Here is a 15,243-nt window from a genome sequence, read left to right on the forward strand (position 1 = left end):
CTCTCATGGTTTTAAATTATCTTTTTCAATTAACAAATTGTCTCTGTTGCCTTTGCTTCCCAACACACTAGCTTTGACATCTACTTGGCTTCACCTACAATGGTAAAACCTATTTGTATCACAAATTCCATGCCTGTATTTCACTAAGGTATCAGACACTGTCCCAGATGTCATTTTACACATTTCTCCACATGAACAGCACTTAATGCTCTGCTTACTGCCACAGGATCTGTAATTTTCTGTTCATTCTACCAGGAAGAGTCTCAAGCTCATTGTTTATCTTACTAAATCTGACCTCTCTTCAAGGTACCCAAGTGAGTGAGGCACAAGCATTGCTGTATTTCAGAGAAACAGAAGATATTGCCATGGACTATACACAGCCATCCTACATTAATTCAGATATATAATATCTCTTCTCCTGGTATCTTAAAGTAGCACTTTCTGTCAGCTTTTGTCCTGGCACTGCCTGCTTATGGATAACATATGGGACAATTTCCACTCTGCCAGAAGTAGGGCTCCTATAATCCCTTGTTGTGCTACTTTTTCCAATAATCAGTTTTGCACCTTCAGCATTAATTATTCGATGGCACATATAATAAACCTTTTTATCAGCAGTGCCTGACAGACACAAGACACTTGGTTTCACCAAGAACATGCTCCCATCATCAAATGGAAGTCCCAAGACCTGCACTTCCCACTGGAAGGCAGATTTGAAGATCTAATGTCTATTATGCCAATCAACACTAGCCATGAAGTGGCTTCCCACCTTTTAAAATTGTTTAAAAAATTCCAGTTCTTTCCCTATCATGATACTATACAGAGATGGATCATTCTTTCATTCTGCCTTTCACAAATTTTATTACATGCCATACACTTCAAAGCAGCCTTTAATGGTAGTCTGAATGAATATGCATATAACCAGCATATTTTAAAATCATTTTGCTCTGCTTCCATTAAAATGATCAGACTTAGTCACTTCAGTCTAAAATCCTTGCAATCACTTGCATTTTTTATCATAGCTCAAAATAAGTAATTTTTTTTTTTTACTGGAGCAATATAAATGTTGAGCACCTCACACCCAATTTTTTTTTCCATCTAAGAAACTGCTCTTAATTTAAAATCCATTTGCATGGTGTTATACAGAAGCAGCAAAACCTGCAGTAACATGATCTAAGAATATACTAAAACATACACCAAAGACTTGTGCACAGTAAGTAAAGGAAAACATCTACATCCAAATTCTATAATTTGAAGAATGATTACTCACAGGAAGAGACTACTCAGCACTTCACCCCATTTGTCAGGTTTTCAGGTTCTTTTCTTTTAAATCAAAAACATCTGCGTGACACTTTGGACAGTTATACACTGTCCGCAAAGATGGACTTTCAATTCTAGCTATGGGCATCAAACAGTTACCACAGCTACTAAAGGCAGGAGATGTGTGTTTAGATCTGTTCTTCTGTGATTCATTAAATATAAAACACTGCCTTTAATCCTAAAATTTCTCTGCATCTCATGATTTATGTTTAAAATACAGAATGCAGTACATTCATAGCTGACATACCTGCTCCTTGGAAGAAACATGGATTCTTTAATGAAGACTGAACCAGACAGCAGGATATACCAACAGGTACCAATATCATCAGGGCTGGAATAAAATAAAAAAAAAAAAAAGATAACATAGTTTAAAACACTTGATTTAAATTACTCACAGCAGCACCAAATTTGCACTACAAAGGACATCAAAGAGGCAAAACACTCCAAACTATGGAAGGAAGACACAATTCAATTATTTAAAAAATAATTCCATGAAACTATTCCATGCAAACATATAAATTATTAGAATGCTCAGTTTAATTTACTTGACTTTATTAAAAGCATCTATCTATTAATTTGGTAACAGCCCAATTCAAATTAAATATAACTGTAAATGATTAAAGGAAGCCAAGCTACAGTATATATGCTGTATTGTATTCTATAAAATGCATTGAAGAAGAATGACAGGTCCTCAATTCTTGCTGAAGAGAGCTGTAGCATCTTTCCCTCTATAAATAAAGGCATCTTTTCTCAATACTAGCCATCTTTTTCTCAAGCCTTTCTTCAAGACAGAAATTTTCCTCTCTGCATTAGCATGCCTTTCTACAAGGTAAGAGACATTTGCAGATGGCAAACCTACATCAGATTTGCCAGTCACCATTATCTGCTGCTGCTGAGCACTGCCCCTTTCACATCTCTTCCTGGCACCAGAATAAATTCCCAACAGAAGGGGCAAAAAGTTTCTCTTCCCCTCTCTTCAACCTGTAGAGGAGCTGGATGAGGAAGACTTTGTCATCCAGGCACCGTTCATTCTACTGTAGATTCAGATGTTGCTCCTTGAGTAATACAAAATCCTTTTCATATTAGACTCTTTTTGGATAAATGAGTTCAAATAATGTTTGGACAGGAAAATAAAAGAGACCAAGGCTACCAGAAATAGCTGCAGTAGAAGTCTCATTCCATGGTGACAGTCAGTGCTGAGAATCTCTCCGCTGTACTTCAGCTTCTACCACTCCTGCTTCCTCCAGAGAAACTGACTAATTGAATTCACGACTAATGGAGTTCACTGTTATGAACTGCATGAGCTTTCTTATGGAAAACCACATCCCTAGTGACACTAAGAGATGCAGATTACTTAATGAATTTGTAGCACCTTCATTTTTTAAATTATATGTCTCGAGTCTTTAGCAACAACTAGGTCTACTTCAAGTAAGAACAGCCCACATCTTTTAACAATGATGACAGCATAGTATTAAAATCTAATCTTAAATCTTAGTAGGCAATGTACATGTTAGCAGTGTATTTTTCATTTGAAGAACTGCAATTTAAGAAGTACATACAGAGGTCCTCAAAACAAATGTGCTAGTCTAAAAGAGCTGAGAGCAAGCCATCCAATCTAAAAACATGTTCTATTTTCATTTTCCGCTGTATAATACAAGCATGAGAGAGAAAGGAGAGGAACATAGAAAATTAGCAGAGGAAATTGAGGGAACACAATCTATGGCCAAGAACAGAGGAACTGAACAAGATGGAGATTGTATTTCTTTTCTAGCAGCCAATGTTCTGACCAGTGAAGTGATGCTGGTCAGCCACACACACCAGAAGTTACAGCATCTTCAAAATCAAGATTTTAGGAATACTTCTTTATACTGATAGACCATAGAGAAAAAAGCAATAACACAGTCCCACTGCTAAAACAACAGCATTTTGATTCACATATCTGAAGTGTTCTAAACTGCCTATTCTGAAATGTGCCTCACTTGCTTCTCACATGGGTCTGTATCACCCTCAAACTTTTTCATCTAGAAAAATCAACACTGTGCATAAGTGCAGAGAACCAGGTAAAGCACAAGAAAAACAGCACTTTCAACAAAAATATCATTCCTAAAAACATTAACATGCACCTGAGTAAAGTTAAGCATCTTTAGACTTTCCTTCTTTCCCCACAAATGCTGACAGTCACACAACAGCACTGCTGCTGAACTGGAAGTCTGTTAGGATTTTTATTATGTTCTTTAATACCTGTCATTCTACATACAAATAATCTGGACTAATTATCACAGTTGAAAGTTTTTGAAATAGAAATTTTCAGCAATGGATACAGACAAAGTTATTTCCCAAATACCTGGGAAGTAACTCTACTAGAATGTGAATAATAATTTTTCCAGGTGGATTACAGCACATTATATTATCACATAATAAGTTTTGTGGTCTTGGGGGTGGTTTATTCCTTTCCTTTTCCTAAAATCTGGCAGTTTGACCAAGTATTAAAGTGTTGTCTGATAGAACAGAACATGGGGTCACAGATTTTATCATTCTAAAGCACAAGTAATCTAGAAGATCTTCCCATGCTTCAAGAAAGGCATTTCCAATGATAAAATAATTGAAGCAGAAAAAAATTAAGCCAATAGAAAGTATTTTAACTTTTGCAAATCTACTAACATCCAAGCTCTTATTTTCTTCATTTGAAGACCTGATTAACTTTTTTAAATCCTCTCTCAGACCACCTATTTGTAAGGAGCTCCAGTTGTCTTTTCTCATTGGACATCTTTTAACTTCAAAGAGAAAAGCAGCTACTGGCTTTCACAATCACCAGTCAGTATATATAATATATACAGTCAGTATATTCAATATGCAAATGCTTAAGACTACTTTTGACTCCAACTTGGAATCATTTAACAAACACCTAGAATGAGTATGCATTCAACTGCAATGGTTTGATTTCTTCTTATTTAATCACACATAGCATGACTCTTCACTCAGCTAATTGTCCATCTCTTCTTTTGCCAATTCACAGTTTATTCTCTTTCTCTGCAAGTTGGCTCTTCAAAAGTTGTTGGTACTTCTCACTTATCTGTCATGAACATCATACTTTATCCACTTTGTAAATAATCAAATTAAGCATCTGCTCATTTGACAGCTAAATGAACTGATTAAAAAAATAAATCAAACTTGAGGAATACCATGTAATAGAATTTGTTTTCCCTTTGCTTTATGTGTACTTAACTGGTTTTATTTTTACAGTTACATTTGAGAATTTCTAAGCTCTAAGCTATTTGAATCATGCATATCTACTGAACTCAACACTTTAATTATCTAAATAAAAAAAAAACTTCAGTATAGCTGTGTCACAGTAGTGGAATATTACTAGAGAGTGTGTCTGCATTCAAGGTATCTTCCCTGAAATACACTTTGCATTCTTCTAAAATTTTTACTGTCAGCCAAAACATCATAAATATTTCCAAGTCTTCAAGAGCAAAGAACATAAGTAGGGTATTAATACTCATAATTTTTTACAACTAGTAGTGTCTTAATATAGACTTGAGCTAAACATCTGAAAAAATCCCAAATGTATAGCAAACACATTGCTTTCTCCAGAACCCACAGGCTTCTCTCAGAAGAAAAAAAAAAAAAAAGGCAAATGAAACACTGATCTATTCCTTTCATATGAAAATATATTTAACTCCTGCACTTTTAACACTTGTTACACTCCCAGTTGATTAGAATTAAGCCTCAACAAAGCCATTTGGCAGGCAGCTTTTGCTAGACAATACTGTCACAAGAAACACGTGCAATTCTTTCATTTTAAGGATTCTGGGCTTTCCACAATTCTATTCAAACATCATGTGGCTTTCAATCAAGCTTCCATGTTTTCTGTACTATGCTTGACATTTGTTCATCAACAATGCATTTGCATTCTTCAGGACTTTTGTGCCTGCCATGAAAGACAGGAGAAACTATAGAAAAAGCAGATGCTGAACTGCAAAAGTACTTCTCCAGGCCACCTGAGGACTCATGCAAATACCCATTTTACCCAACAGAGAAGACTCATATTTGAAAGGGTTTTTTTGCATTCACATTTTACATTTGATTTTAAACATTAAAACTGAATTCTAGACAATAAGCCTAATGGTAAAGTTTTCTTCCACTGCTAGAATAGTGCCTACCCCAGCAGCCCACAGAAGAACCTAGAAACTTTATTTGTCCTAAAGATATTTCTTCTGCCAAAGAAAACACGGTAAATTGTTCTTAAAAGGCTTTATTGCAGACAGGACACTTCTCTGACTGGGTTTGCAGGAGGGCATTAAGTCCACATAAGCACTTCATCAGGAATTAGCTGAAGCAGGATTGATGCTGGTGACCTTTCCACAAAGGCATCCTTCAAGAGACAAGGGGTTTTTCAAGAGTGAAGGGGAAGGTCCACAGGACCCGTCAGTCAAGCTGATGTAAAAAGGAAAGACATCTGCTGAGGTAAGATCTTTCCTATTACTGGTTTAGTAAGGATGCCACTGCTGGCCAGCATCATCACGACCACTGAAGCAGCAGCTGTCACACACAAGGAGACTGGGAGGGCACTGAAAGCTCCACAAAGCAATGGAGCTGCTGAAGGGTCTGGAGCAAAGTCCTGTGAGGAACAGCTGAGAGAGCTGGGAGTGTTTAGCCTGGACAAAAAGGGGCTCAGGGGAGGCCTTATCACTCTCTACAAGTGCCTGCAGGGAGGCTGTGGCCAGCTCTTCTCCCAGGCAACAAACAATAGGACAAGAGTTAGCCTCAAGCTGCCCCAGGGGAGGTTTAGATTGGATATTGAAAGTGTGGCCAAACACTGGAACAGGCTGCCCAGGAAAATGCTTGAGTCACCATCCCTGGAAGTATTTTAATGTGCAGATCTGCTTAGGGAGAGGGTTTAGTGGCAGACCTCGCAGTGCTGGGCTAATGGTTGGACTCAATGATCTTAGAGGTCTTTTCCAACCTTAATGATTCCATGATTCACATCTGCCTGAAAGCAAAGCTCACCTAACCCAGCAAACAGCACTTCCTTTCTAGTTTTGAATTCCTCTCTGCTCCCTCCGTCCACTCTTGCAGGGCCATATGCAGAGTGGGAGCAGGAACAATTTAAATCAGGAACTACTGACACATGTACATTTCCAAGCAGGCATACAAAGACCTTTTCAAGCAAGACTTTACCCTACATGTTATCCTTAAGTGACAGAATACATTGCTTCAAGTACCTAAGACTGAGGGAAAGTTGTTGTTTGTTTTGGGAACTTTCTTCAGCTCAGCTCCTGTCCTGGGTTTTTAATCTGGATGAAACGTAGGACTGTTAAAAGTTATACGGCCTACCAAAAGCAGCAAAGATATCCACTTTCTCTAGTTACAGAAAACAAGATTTATTGCCAAGAAAGTTAGATGACACAAGCAATTTATCCTGCAGAGAATCAGAATGAAGTCAACCCCAAAGTCACTCATTAGGGGCAGTAAGAACAACAAAATCAATACACACTCATTCTGTCCTGAAAATAAGATTTGTGTTCTGCAGAAACAACAACAAAAGGCTCGAGTACCAAGATTTAATGTTCTTCTTTTGTTAACTACTATGATAGAGCTACCTACTGATAAATTTTCAGAATATTCAGTTTTAGCAGTAACCTTACAGTGGAGCAAAACTGAAAGCCAATACCAAAATAGCCACCAATGTGCAGTTTTTATTATAACCTGAACTTTAGTTGAACAAAATTTGAATAAATTTCCTTGAAATCTTAACTTTTGTATTAAAACACTGTCTAGAGCAGAGGATTTCCTGGGGAATCTATATATAATTTCCCAGAATGCCAGAGAACTTGACTTACAGGAATTCAGGAGCTAGAAACGGAAAGTCATAAATTGGATTGCCATGCCTTCCCATTGTGTGTCCCTACCCAGCTCCCTTGACGTAGCCCTTTAACACAACTACAAGCTGCAGCCAGACAGGACACCTTTCTGCTTTGAAAATCACACAAAAAACTGAGGACAGAACTATTCAAAGAAAGTTCATAGCTGACACTAACTGTTCTGTCTGGAAACTTCAATTGTGTCATTATGCAATGGCCTATGACATCACTGGGTTGTCAGCCCTGATGAATTTAAACAGTATTTTCAGACTGAGGCTTTCACATTTTCTAGCATATGACTGTTTTCTCTGAGACCTCAGAGGCACTCAAAGTTCAAAAATCAAGAAGTGCTTATAAATCTCCAGACTGACAAAATCCAAGAAGTTTGCAGTCTTTCTCACAGTCTCCAGCACTTCATGCTATGATCTATTTATGCCCTGAGAAGGAGCAGCTTCTTATTCCCAGACCAGCAAGTAGTTACATATACACTACTTAAAACTAAAGCTTTATTTTCTAATTACAAATATTTTATTTCTATATAAAGCAATCAGCAGCACTTGCATGCTTGCAACTACACATTTGTAACTATATATCTGAATTATATATTAACAGCATATCAAAGAAAGCATGTCCAACACACACATCAATTCTGTAATGCATCTGTCTACTGTAGCACAGGTGTTCCAATTTTAGCTTTCAGATTTCCTGATTACTTAAGGTGCTGAAAAACCCTCCAAAATATTAAGCTACAGTAAAGATTTAAATCAACCTGTTGAAAAGCTGAATAAATCTCAAATATCTATACCATCTGTAGTGTCTTCCTCTATCCTAACAGGTCCTGATATATCACTTTTCTTTAAGACTTCTTTAGAAATAGCTAAATTTTTAAAAGAGCAGTCCATTTAATTCTCATTCTCCATCAAAATGAGACACAGCACTACTAAAATCTCTGGAATAACCAATCATATTAAGCACAAGCTTACTCACTCAGGTTCAACTGAGATAATGAACATCATAAGTATGTACAGAATTTGCAGGTCTTTGTGATGACTGCTGTCAAACATGCTTTAATTCTGTCAAATAAGACATCTTCAGTGCAAAATTCAGTACTTGGACTTGAAAGCACATGCTAAACAAAAGTCTTTCCTCTACTGCCCACCTTCTGGTCATTGGCTTCTCAGCCAACTCCTTTAAAACAGCACATGAAAAAAGCTAAGTAGCATGCAGGTCTCAGTGGAAACAAGCATGGAAATTACCTCCATATAATTACTGCTCTATATTCCTTTTGCACTTGGGTCTATCCTGAGACCTAAGCAACAGAGGTGTCATTGCCTCTCCAACACTGGACTTACAGCAACTCCAGATGGTGGCAGGACCCCTAAATTTAGTCATCCTCAACATCCAGAATTGTCTTCCATTCAAAGCTATTTTCAAACTATGCCATAAAAAGGTCATGAATTCTACAAGAACAATTTCTTGGTAGTGAAAAAGCTAGTTTAATTTGTGGAAAGAGTAAGCCTTTAAAATTCCAACCACTAAAGGATTCATTCAAGATTTACATTAACTACATATAATACCATCATCCTACAATCTATAACACTTGTAATTGTTTTGATAACTTACAAACCAAGGTGCACCTATTACATTTTCATGTAATCATACTCAGTGTTGTCCAAAGTAGAATAAACTCCAGAAAGTAAGCAGAGTAATTCCAAAGACATTGCTCATGTTCCCAGGTCTCCAAGTGAGAGAAGCAGAAACAATGGAAATTTGACATGTCAGAACTGGGAGCTCTTTAAGACATTTAAGCACTACACAAGAAGAAATCCCAAAGAACATTGCTCTGCAAGCTCATGCTCCCTAGGATCTTGTTCCAGCAGATTAATCTGTCTGTTTCTCTTTGCTCATTTTGGTTATCCTCTCTATGCTGACAGCTATAGGTAGTTTATTGTTTTAACTGAATAATCACTGCCAGAATTAGACATTAGCCTTGAGATGTCAAACATGTCCAAGCTGAACAATTCTCTCATTGCCTGAAGATCCTGCCCACTAGCACTGTAGTGTTCAAACACAGAGTAACCAGAAAACTGCTTACTAACACTGTCAGCACTGCCTCTAATCCTCCTTATTAAGCCAGTTAAGCAGTTACCTGACATCTGCCAGAGCATTTCAGATGCTCTTGATCACAATAAGAGGTATCTCCCAAACACAAAAGTAAAAGAGATTGGTACTTGACGCATTACCCACACACAATTTTCAAATATTTTTCTTCTTATATGAACACATTGAAGTTATATTTAGAGTGAAGATTAGAAATAAGAATAAATTTAAGACAGAGTTAAAATATATTCAGTAACAAAACTGATAACTCAGAATTTTGAACTTCTCATTTTCACTAAACAGTGTGCATATTTCAACTTATGTCCATGATTATATGTTACAGATGGACACAAGATGAAAACTTGTGTCTTGACTCCTGGTAGCAACAATGGGAAATGCAGAAAAATGAACCATAGTAAACAATTCCTCAGTATTCATGAAAAAAAATAATCAGAAGAATATTTTTCTTAACAGTATTTAAGTTATTTATAATTTTTTTCACTTCTGAAATAAAATCAATTAAATAACACAAGAATTTTGGTCAAATTAGTGATTATTACAGAGTGTCAGTAATGCCTGTCAGTCTAAGACAGTGGATTAAACAGGCAATTAATAAATACATTATACAAATATATGCACACAAGCTAATTGACCTATTGTCATAGAAGTCTAGCTATTAAACTTGTACAGTGAATTAGTCCTTAGTATCAGAAGAAAAATGCAGAACAAAAATTGCAGTCTCCTACTTCACCAGAAAACTATTACAGAAGCAGCAAAATAAAATTATCTTGCACCCAAAACACTCTTAAGGCAAGACAGACAGATCTGTTCTTACATCTTAAACTTTCTTATGCGTCTCCAAAACCAAAGCTTTGAGTGCCTCAAAGTTCTCAGAATTACAACAAAAATATGAGAGCTTTCAGTGAAGCATTTACAGTAAAGAAGGTGCAAAACCATTACTTCAGTCATCATTCAAGGAAGTCTCAAAATCAGGTCAAACAATAACACAAATTTGGAACTGGCTGTGCAAAGCCAACAGACTGTAACATTGATCACTGACACTATTAAGAAGCCTTGATTCAGTGTCTGTTTATACAGAGACAACTGCCAAGTCCTTGAATGTGTTTATTTTAATGATAGACATTGCCTAAAAAATTCCCCACAAAAAAAATGTATCCATAACACAACATACGAATCAGGTTCCTGATTTACTGCAGTGCAGAACTGGCAGCATTCCAATGATATTTTGGCAACTGCCCAACTATCAGAAGGCACAATACACCTTTAGGAATATTTTCAGGACAACACAGAAGAGGCCAGCCCTGCTGCAGAACTTTGCATTACTAAATGTACTGCTGCAGAACTTCCACAGAAACCTGCGGATATGGAAGAAGCACAAATGAATACATCTATTGCCTGCAGAGATGTACCTGAAAATTCTGATACTGACCCAGAGATCATACAATCATTTAGGCTGGAAAAGACCTTTACAGTCATGAAGCCCAACCATTAACCCACCACTGCCATGTTCACCATTAAAACCATGTCCCCAAGCACCACATCTCTGTGTTTTAAACACCCCCAGGGATGGTAACTCAACCACTTCCCTGGGCAGACTGTGTCACTGCTTGACAATCACTTCTGTAAAGAAATCTTTTCTGATATCCAATCTAAACATCCCCAGCACAACTTGAGGCAAGTTATTCTTATCACTTTTTACTTGGGAGATTCCCTAGCAATTCCTTTTCGTACTCTTTTAGGACTTAAGTTTTCTTAAGTTATCTGTGAGATACAAACATATACAGCTATAGACCACATACACTGCATCTATAAAAGCACTCCCTCTTAACACAATTTCAGTAAGGTGGTCTCAGCAGTGCTGTTCTGTTTAAAAATGACGAGACCCTGAGATTAGTTCAGTTGGCCAGAGCAGAGTGCTGATGATTCCAGGGTTGTGGTTTTGATCCCTGTATGGGGCATTCACTTAAAAGATAGATATGGCAATCCTTGTGAGACTCAGAATATTCTGTGTGTGTGCGTGTGTGTGTGCAGCTAAAGAAGATAGTTTCAGCTCATTTTTGTCACACTTTCAAGTCAGGCAATGCAGAAATGTACAGCAACTTTGGCATAAATTTTTGTTGGTTTACACGCACTGCTTCTGTCCTCCTGAGGGTCTTCAGGGCAATATGTTACCATGAAAGAACCATGAATTCAATAAATGTCACTTTTATTGTAGGACACAAAAGCGTGACTCTTGGATTGCCACTCTTACAAAGACTACTCACAGATCTATTTCTCACCTGTCCTTGCACAGAACTACTGCCCTGCAGCATTTTTGAGACATTCTGCTGTACCTCATGAAACACACTAACATTTTTATCTACGAGAACAATCAATGTTTGAGTAGCTACCAAGAAGATGTGCTTCTTTATTCCCTTTCCAGACTTCCTTGTTTCAGGATTTGATGGCTGGGCCAAGCCAGTCCTACAGAAGGCTGCATGACTAGCCCAACACCAGTGTGTTTGGGTCTTGTGACTTGCCATGGACATATAATTCATTAAACTTGGCTAAGGCTGGATGGCGATATTACTGCTAATAGGCTTGAGAATTTAGTTCTAATCATGGAAATTTCAAAAATAATCAGCTGAAATTACATCTCTTTTTTACATTCCACCACCATACAAGTACTACAGTCTTAATACAAGTAGATGTTTTTCACTCCAGACTGCATGACAAATTGGGAATGAGGAAAAAAATCAAGACACAACGTAACTGAAGTTTTTTGTCTCACACCTGCCTACCACAGTCAATAACTTAGAAACTAATCAGCTATTTCTCATTTCAGCTGTGAACATTCTCTGTAGTAATAACTGCATTTTGCACACAACATTTTTCCCTCCAATCTCCAGTTTATATATACAACTTCTACTTGTCTTTCTCCAAGCTGAATTTTATTAAAGGTTGCAAGTTGAATTACGTAAAAGCACACAAATATTTTGACATTAGACAAGAGCTTTTTCCAGCCAGACATCACACTAAAATTCAGTTCAAGATGTTCAAGAGATAACTACTCTTTTTAAAACAGTCGTCCTTTTTTAAGAACCACTACCATCACAACCAGCAGCCTACTAAGTAGTCTGCTCTTAAGAACTTTAATCAAAAATGAAATCTTCTCAGCAGGGACATGTGGGAGGTAGGAGCATATATCCTATCAGGACTTCATTTGAAGGATCTCTAAAGAAAAATACACTTCATAATAACCTGGACTGGGGTTTCCTTCAAATTTTTAAAAACAATACAAGCAGTAACTAAGTTAGTGCCAGCTTAAATTGCTCAAACTACAGGCAATGTAATCACAAACTGTGTTGTGGTACAGGCTGGCAATTCAGAAACATCAGGCTTTATTACTGAATGACTTTAGACTGCAGGTCAGCAAATCATAACATATTTTGTGCCAATCCAATATTCCTAGTAAAGAAAATAAGGGAAACTTAAAAATATACAAGACTTCCTTACAGAAAGAGTAAACCAAACACCAGTGATGCATACACACAGAAATATCAAACAGCATGGCTGAAAAACACACACAGACCTCACATGACTAATGAGGAGGAAAAAGAGGTGGTTGTTTCATTAGACACATACTCATTTGCTTACATCCAAAGCACTTATTGCCAAAGAATCCTATGCCATCATAGCACAAAATTCAATTTTGATCTGAAAAATTTTGTTCAACTGTAAAGAGGTATAAACACCCTCTACAAGTCTGCTAGAACTTTGTTTTCTAAAGAAAATGCTAATTGGAAGCTCACTGTTGGAGATATCAATAATTACTATCACGCATGTAAATACATTTCATGATATGAAAAAAGAACATTTCTTTCTTTGGACTACTGATAAAACATATATTAAGTGACCAAAATAAATATATTTTTAATGAGATCTCTAAGTAGATTTGAAGAAAAGGAGCAAGTTAAAAAAAAACCCCAAAACAAATACACATGTCAAGAAAGCCTCAGTTCTGAAGTTTTGCTTTGCAGGTTTTAAACCCTTTTGTCATTAACTTCCCATCAAATGAAAGGAGTAGAATGACTGGCAAATGAAGAATGACTCAAGCTGAACTGCCACTTCTAATAACCCAGTTTCCATTTAAGCAGTGAGATGGCCGTAGGGTTTGGGAATTTGTCACTACCATGTACACCCGCTGATAGTAAAGTAAATGCAGATGAGATGAGCCAATTTTAAGCAACGTGCTCCTTTTTATCCCTTTGGTCATAGGAAAAAAATCTATAGAGCTACTATTAAAATTAACAACTTATTTTTTGGTTTTTTTTAATGTAGGATAAAATAACTGCACATAATAATAATGCACTTAATTATTTTCAGCATTGCATGCATATGCACAACAGAAATTACTTTTTTATAGATACCACTGACAAAGCAGACAGACACACAGCTTTCACAATGAAAAATTTTTGATCAAATAAACAGAGCAACTGCATTAGTCTGCCTATTAGCATTTAGGGATAAAGATTTAGCTTTTCTGCCCTGAGACATTAAGTTTTGCCTCAGGGAGGTCAAACACACAGGTCAATTAACAGCTACAGCAGTTGCAGCTATTTTAATAGATATAGCACCCAATTTCAGATTTCAATGTAAATATACCATCAGGAGGCAGAGGGAAGAAGCTGTAAGTTAAAAAACAATCTAAAATGTGAAAATCTGATGGTCTTTTAATACCTTAGCCTTCATGATGAAAATAAGAGCATCAAGTGATAACTCTGGTAAGTTCATTAAAAAGTAACCAGGATGCATGTTCCAAGCTGATTTCCCACAGCTCATAACTGAGTGGATCAATCCCAGCCTGGCTATCACTTTGCTTCTCTCTCCTGTAATACTCAAAGAATTTTTCCAAACCTGTACATAGCAAAATTGAAATAATGATTTTTAGAAGAGTACATCTTCAACACATAGGCTGAATTTGTGAAACAAAAATAAGGACCCCTCCAAGTTCATTATCCTAAAAATAGAACACTGAAATTAGACTGCAGGTTTCACGGGATTTTCTTACTAAGCAGATCTCAAAATATTCATTAAAAAAATGTAAAGCTACAGCTCAGAGTAACAGAACATATATTTTTAGTTTCAAAATATGGAATTTTTCTTTTTTTTAATAAAAAATAGTAATTGTTAACTTTCAGGTTTAGCCCATTAAACATTACATCAGAGATGTGAAATGCTAGAGCAAGCACATTTTGCATTAGCATCTATATCCAGAAACTGCCAAACTGCCCATTAAATCTTTTGAATAAATCATGGGGAAAAATGTCAAGAAGCAACTAAATAGGAATGACAGGCAAACAACCAAAGTGAAGATGAAGTCACATGAAAGGAGTGACAAAGGAAATCAATGCAGAAGAACTGCAAAATGCACTTCCAGTTAACCCAGATTTCACAATCTCCTGTTTGTGAATTGTATTTTCTCAGGCACATATTTCCTGTAATTTTTGCCTGCATTGAATATATGGTAAGCTAGCAGCATGAATTTTTTCAGCATATAGTTCAAATTTAAGTCAGTGCTTAGAATGACCAAAATACTGGGTCTAAACAAAAACTCTTTTACAAAGGCGACATGAACCAACTGCCTAGAGAAGGACAAATCACCAGCACAATGGTCCCTTGCAAATTAGTGTAAAATAAATAAAGATTGTATTGGTCTAATTAAAATTATCTATCCACCTATAGATTTTATCTATCCACCTATAGATTTTGACCTTATGTATTTCCCATACATAACATTACTGGATTTCATTAGACCTTAATTTACTTTGCTGAATGGTCAAGGTCCAGCATTTGAGTTTACTCAATCTCATCTTCCTTCTGATGCTCCATATAGGAAAAATTCCACAAGTACAAAAGAAAGCGTAGAAGTGCATTCTTTGTATGCTTAAATGTTCAA

The 15,243-nt window shown here is 36.6% G+C and overlaps 1 protein-coding gene across 7 annotated transcripts in view; it reads right to left on the reverse strand.

The window, feature by feature from the left end:
• Positions 1-15,243, reverse strand: part of RAPGEF2 (Rap guanine nucleotide exchange factor 2) — a 184,833-nt gene that overhangs the window by 108,359 nt on the left and 61,231 nt on the right. For all 7 annotated transcript variants that reach the window (XM_058025312.1, XM_058025308.1, XM_058025311.1 and 4 more), the window contains exon 4: positions 1,565-1,648. In XM_058025312.1, the coding sequence (XP_057881295.1) occupies positions 1,565-1,648 (84 nt within the window). The remainder of the gene's footprint in view (positions 1-1,564; positions 1,649-15,243) is intronic.

Source organism: Melospiza georgiana, chromosome 5 (assembly GCF_028018845.1).
Source record: "Melospiza georgiana isolate bMelGeo1 chromosome 5, bMelGeo1.pri, whole genome shotgun sequence".
Classification (NCBI taxonomy): Eukaryota; Metazoa; Chordata; class Aves; order Passeriformes; family Passerellidae; genus Melospiza; species Melospiza georgiana.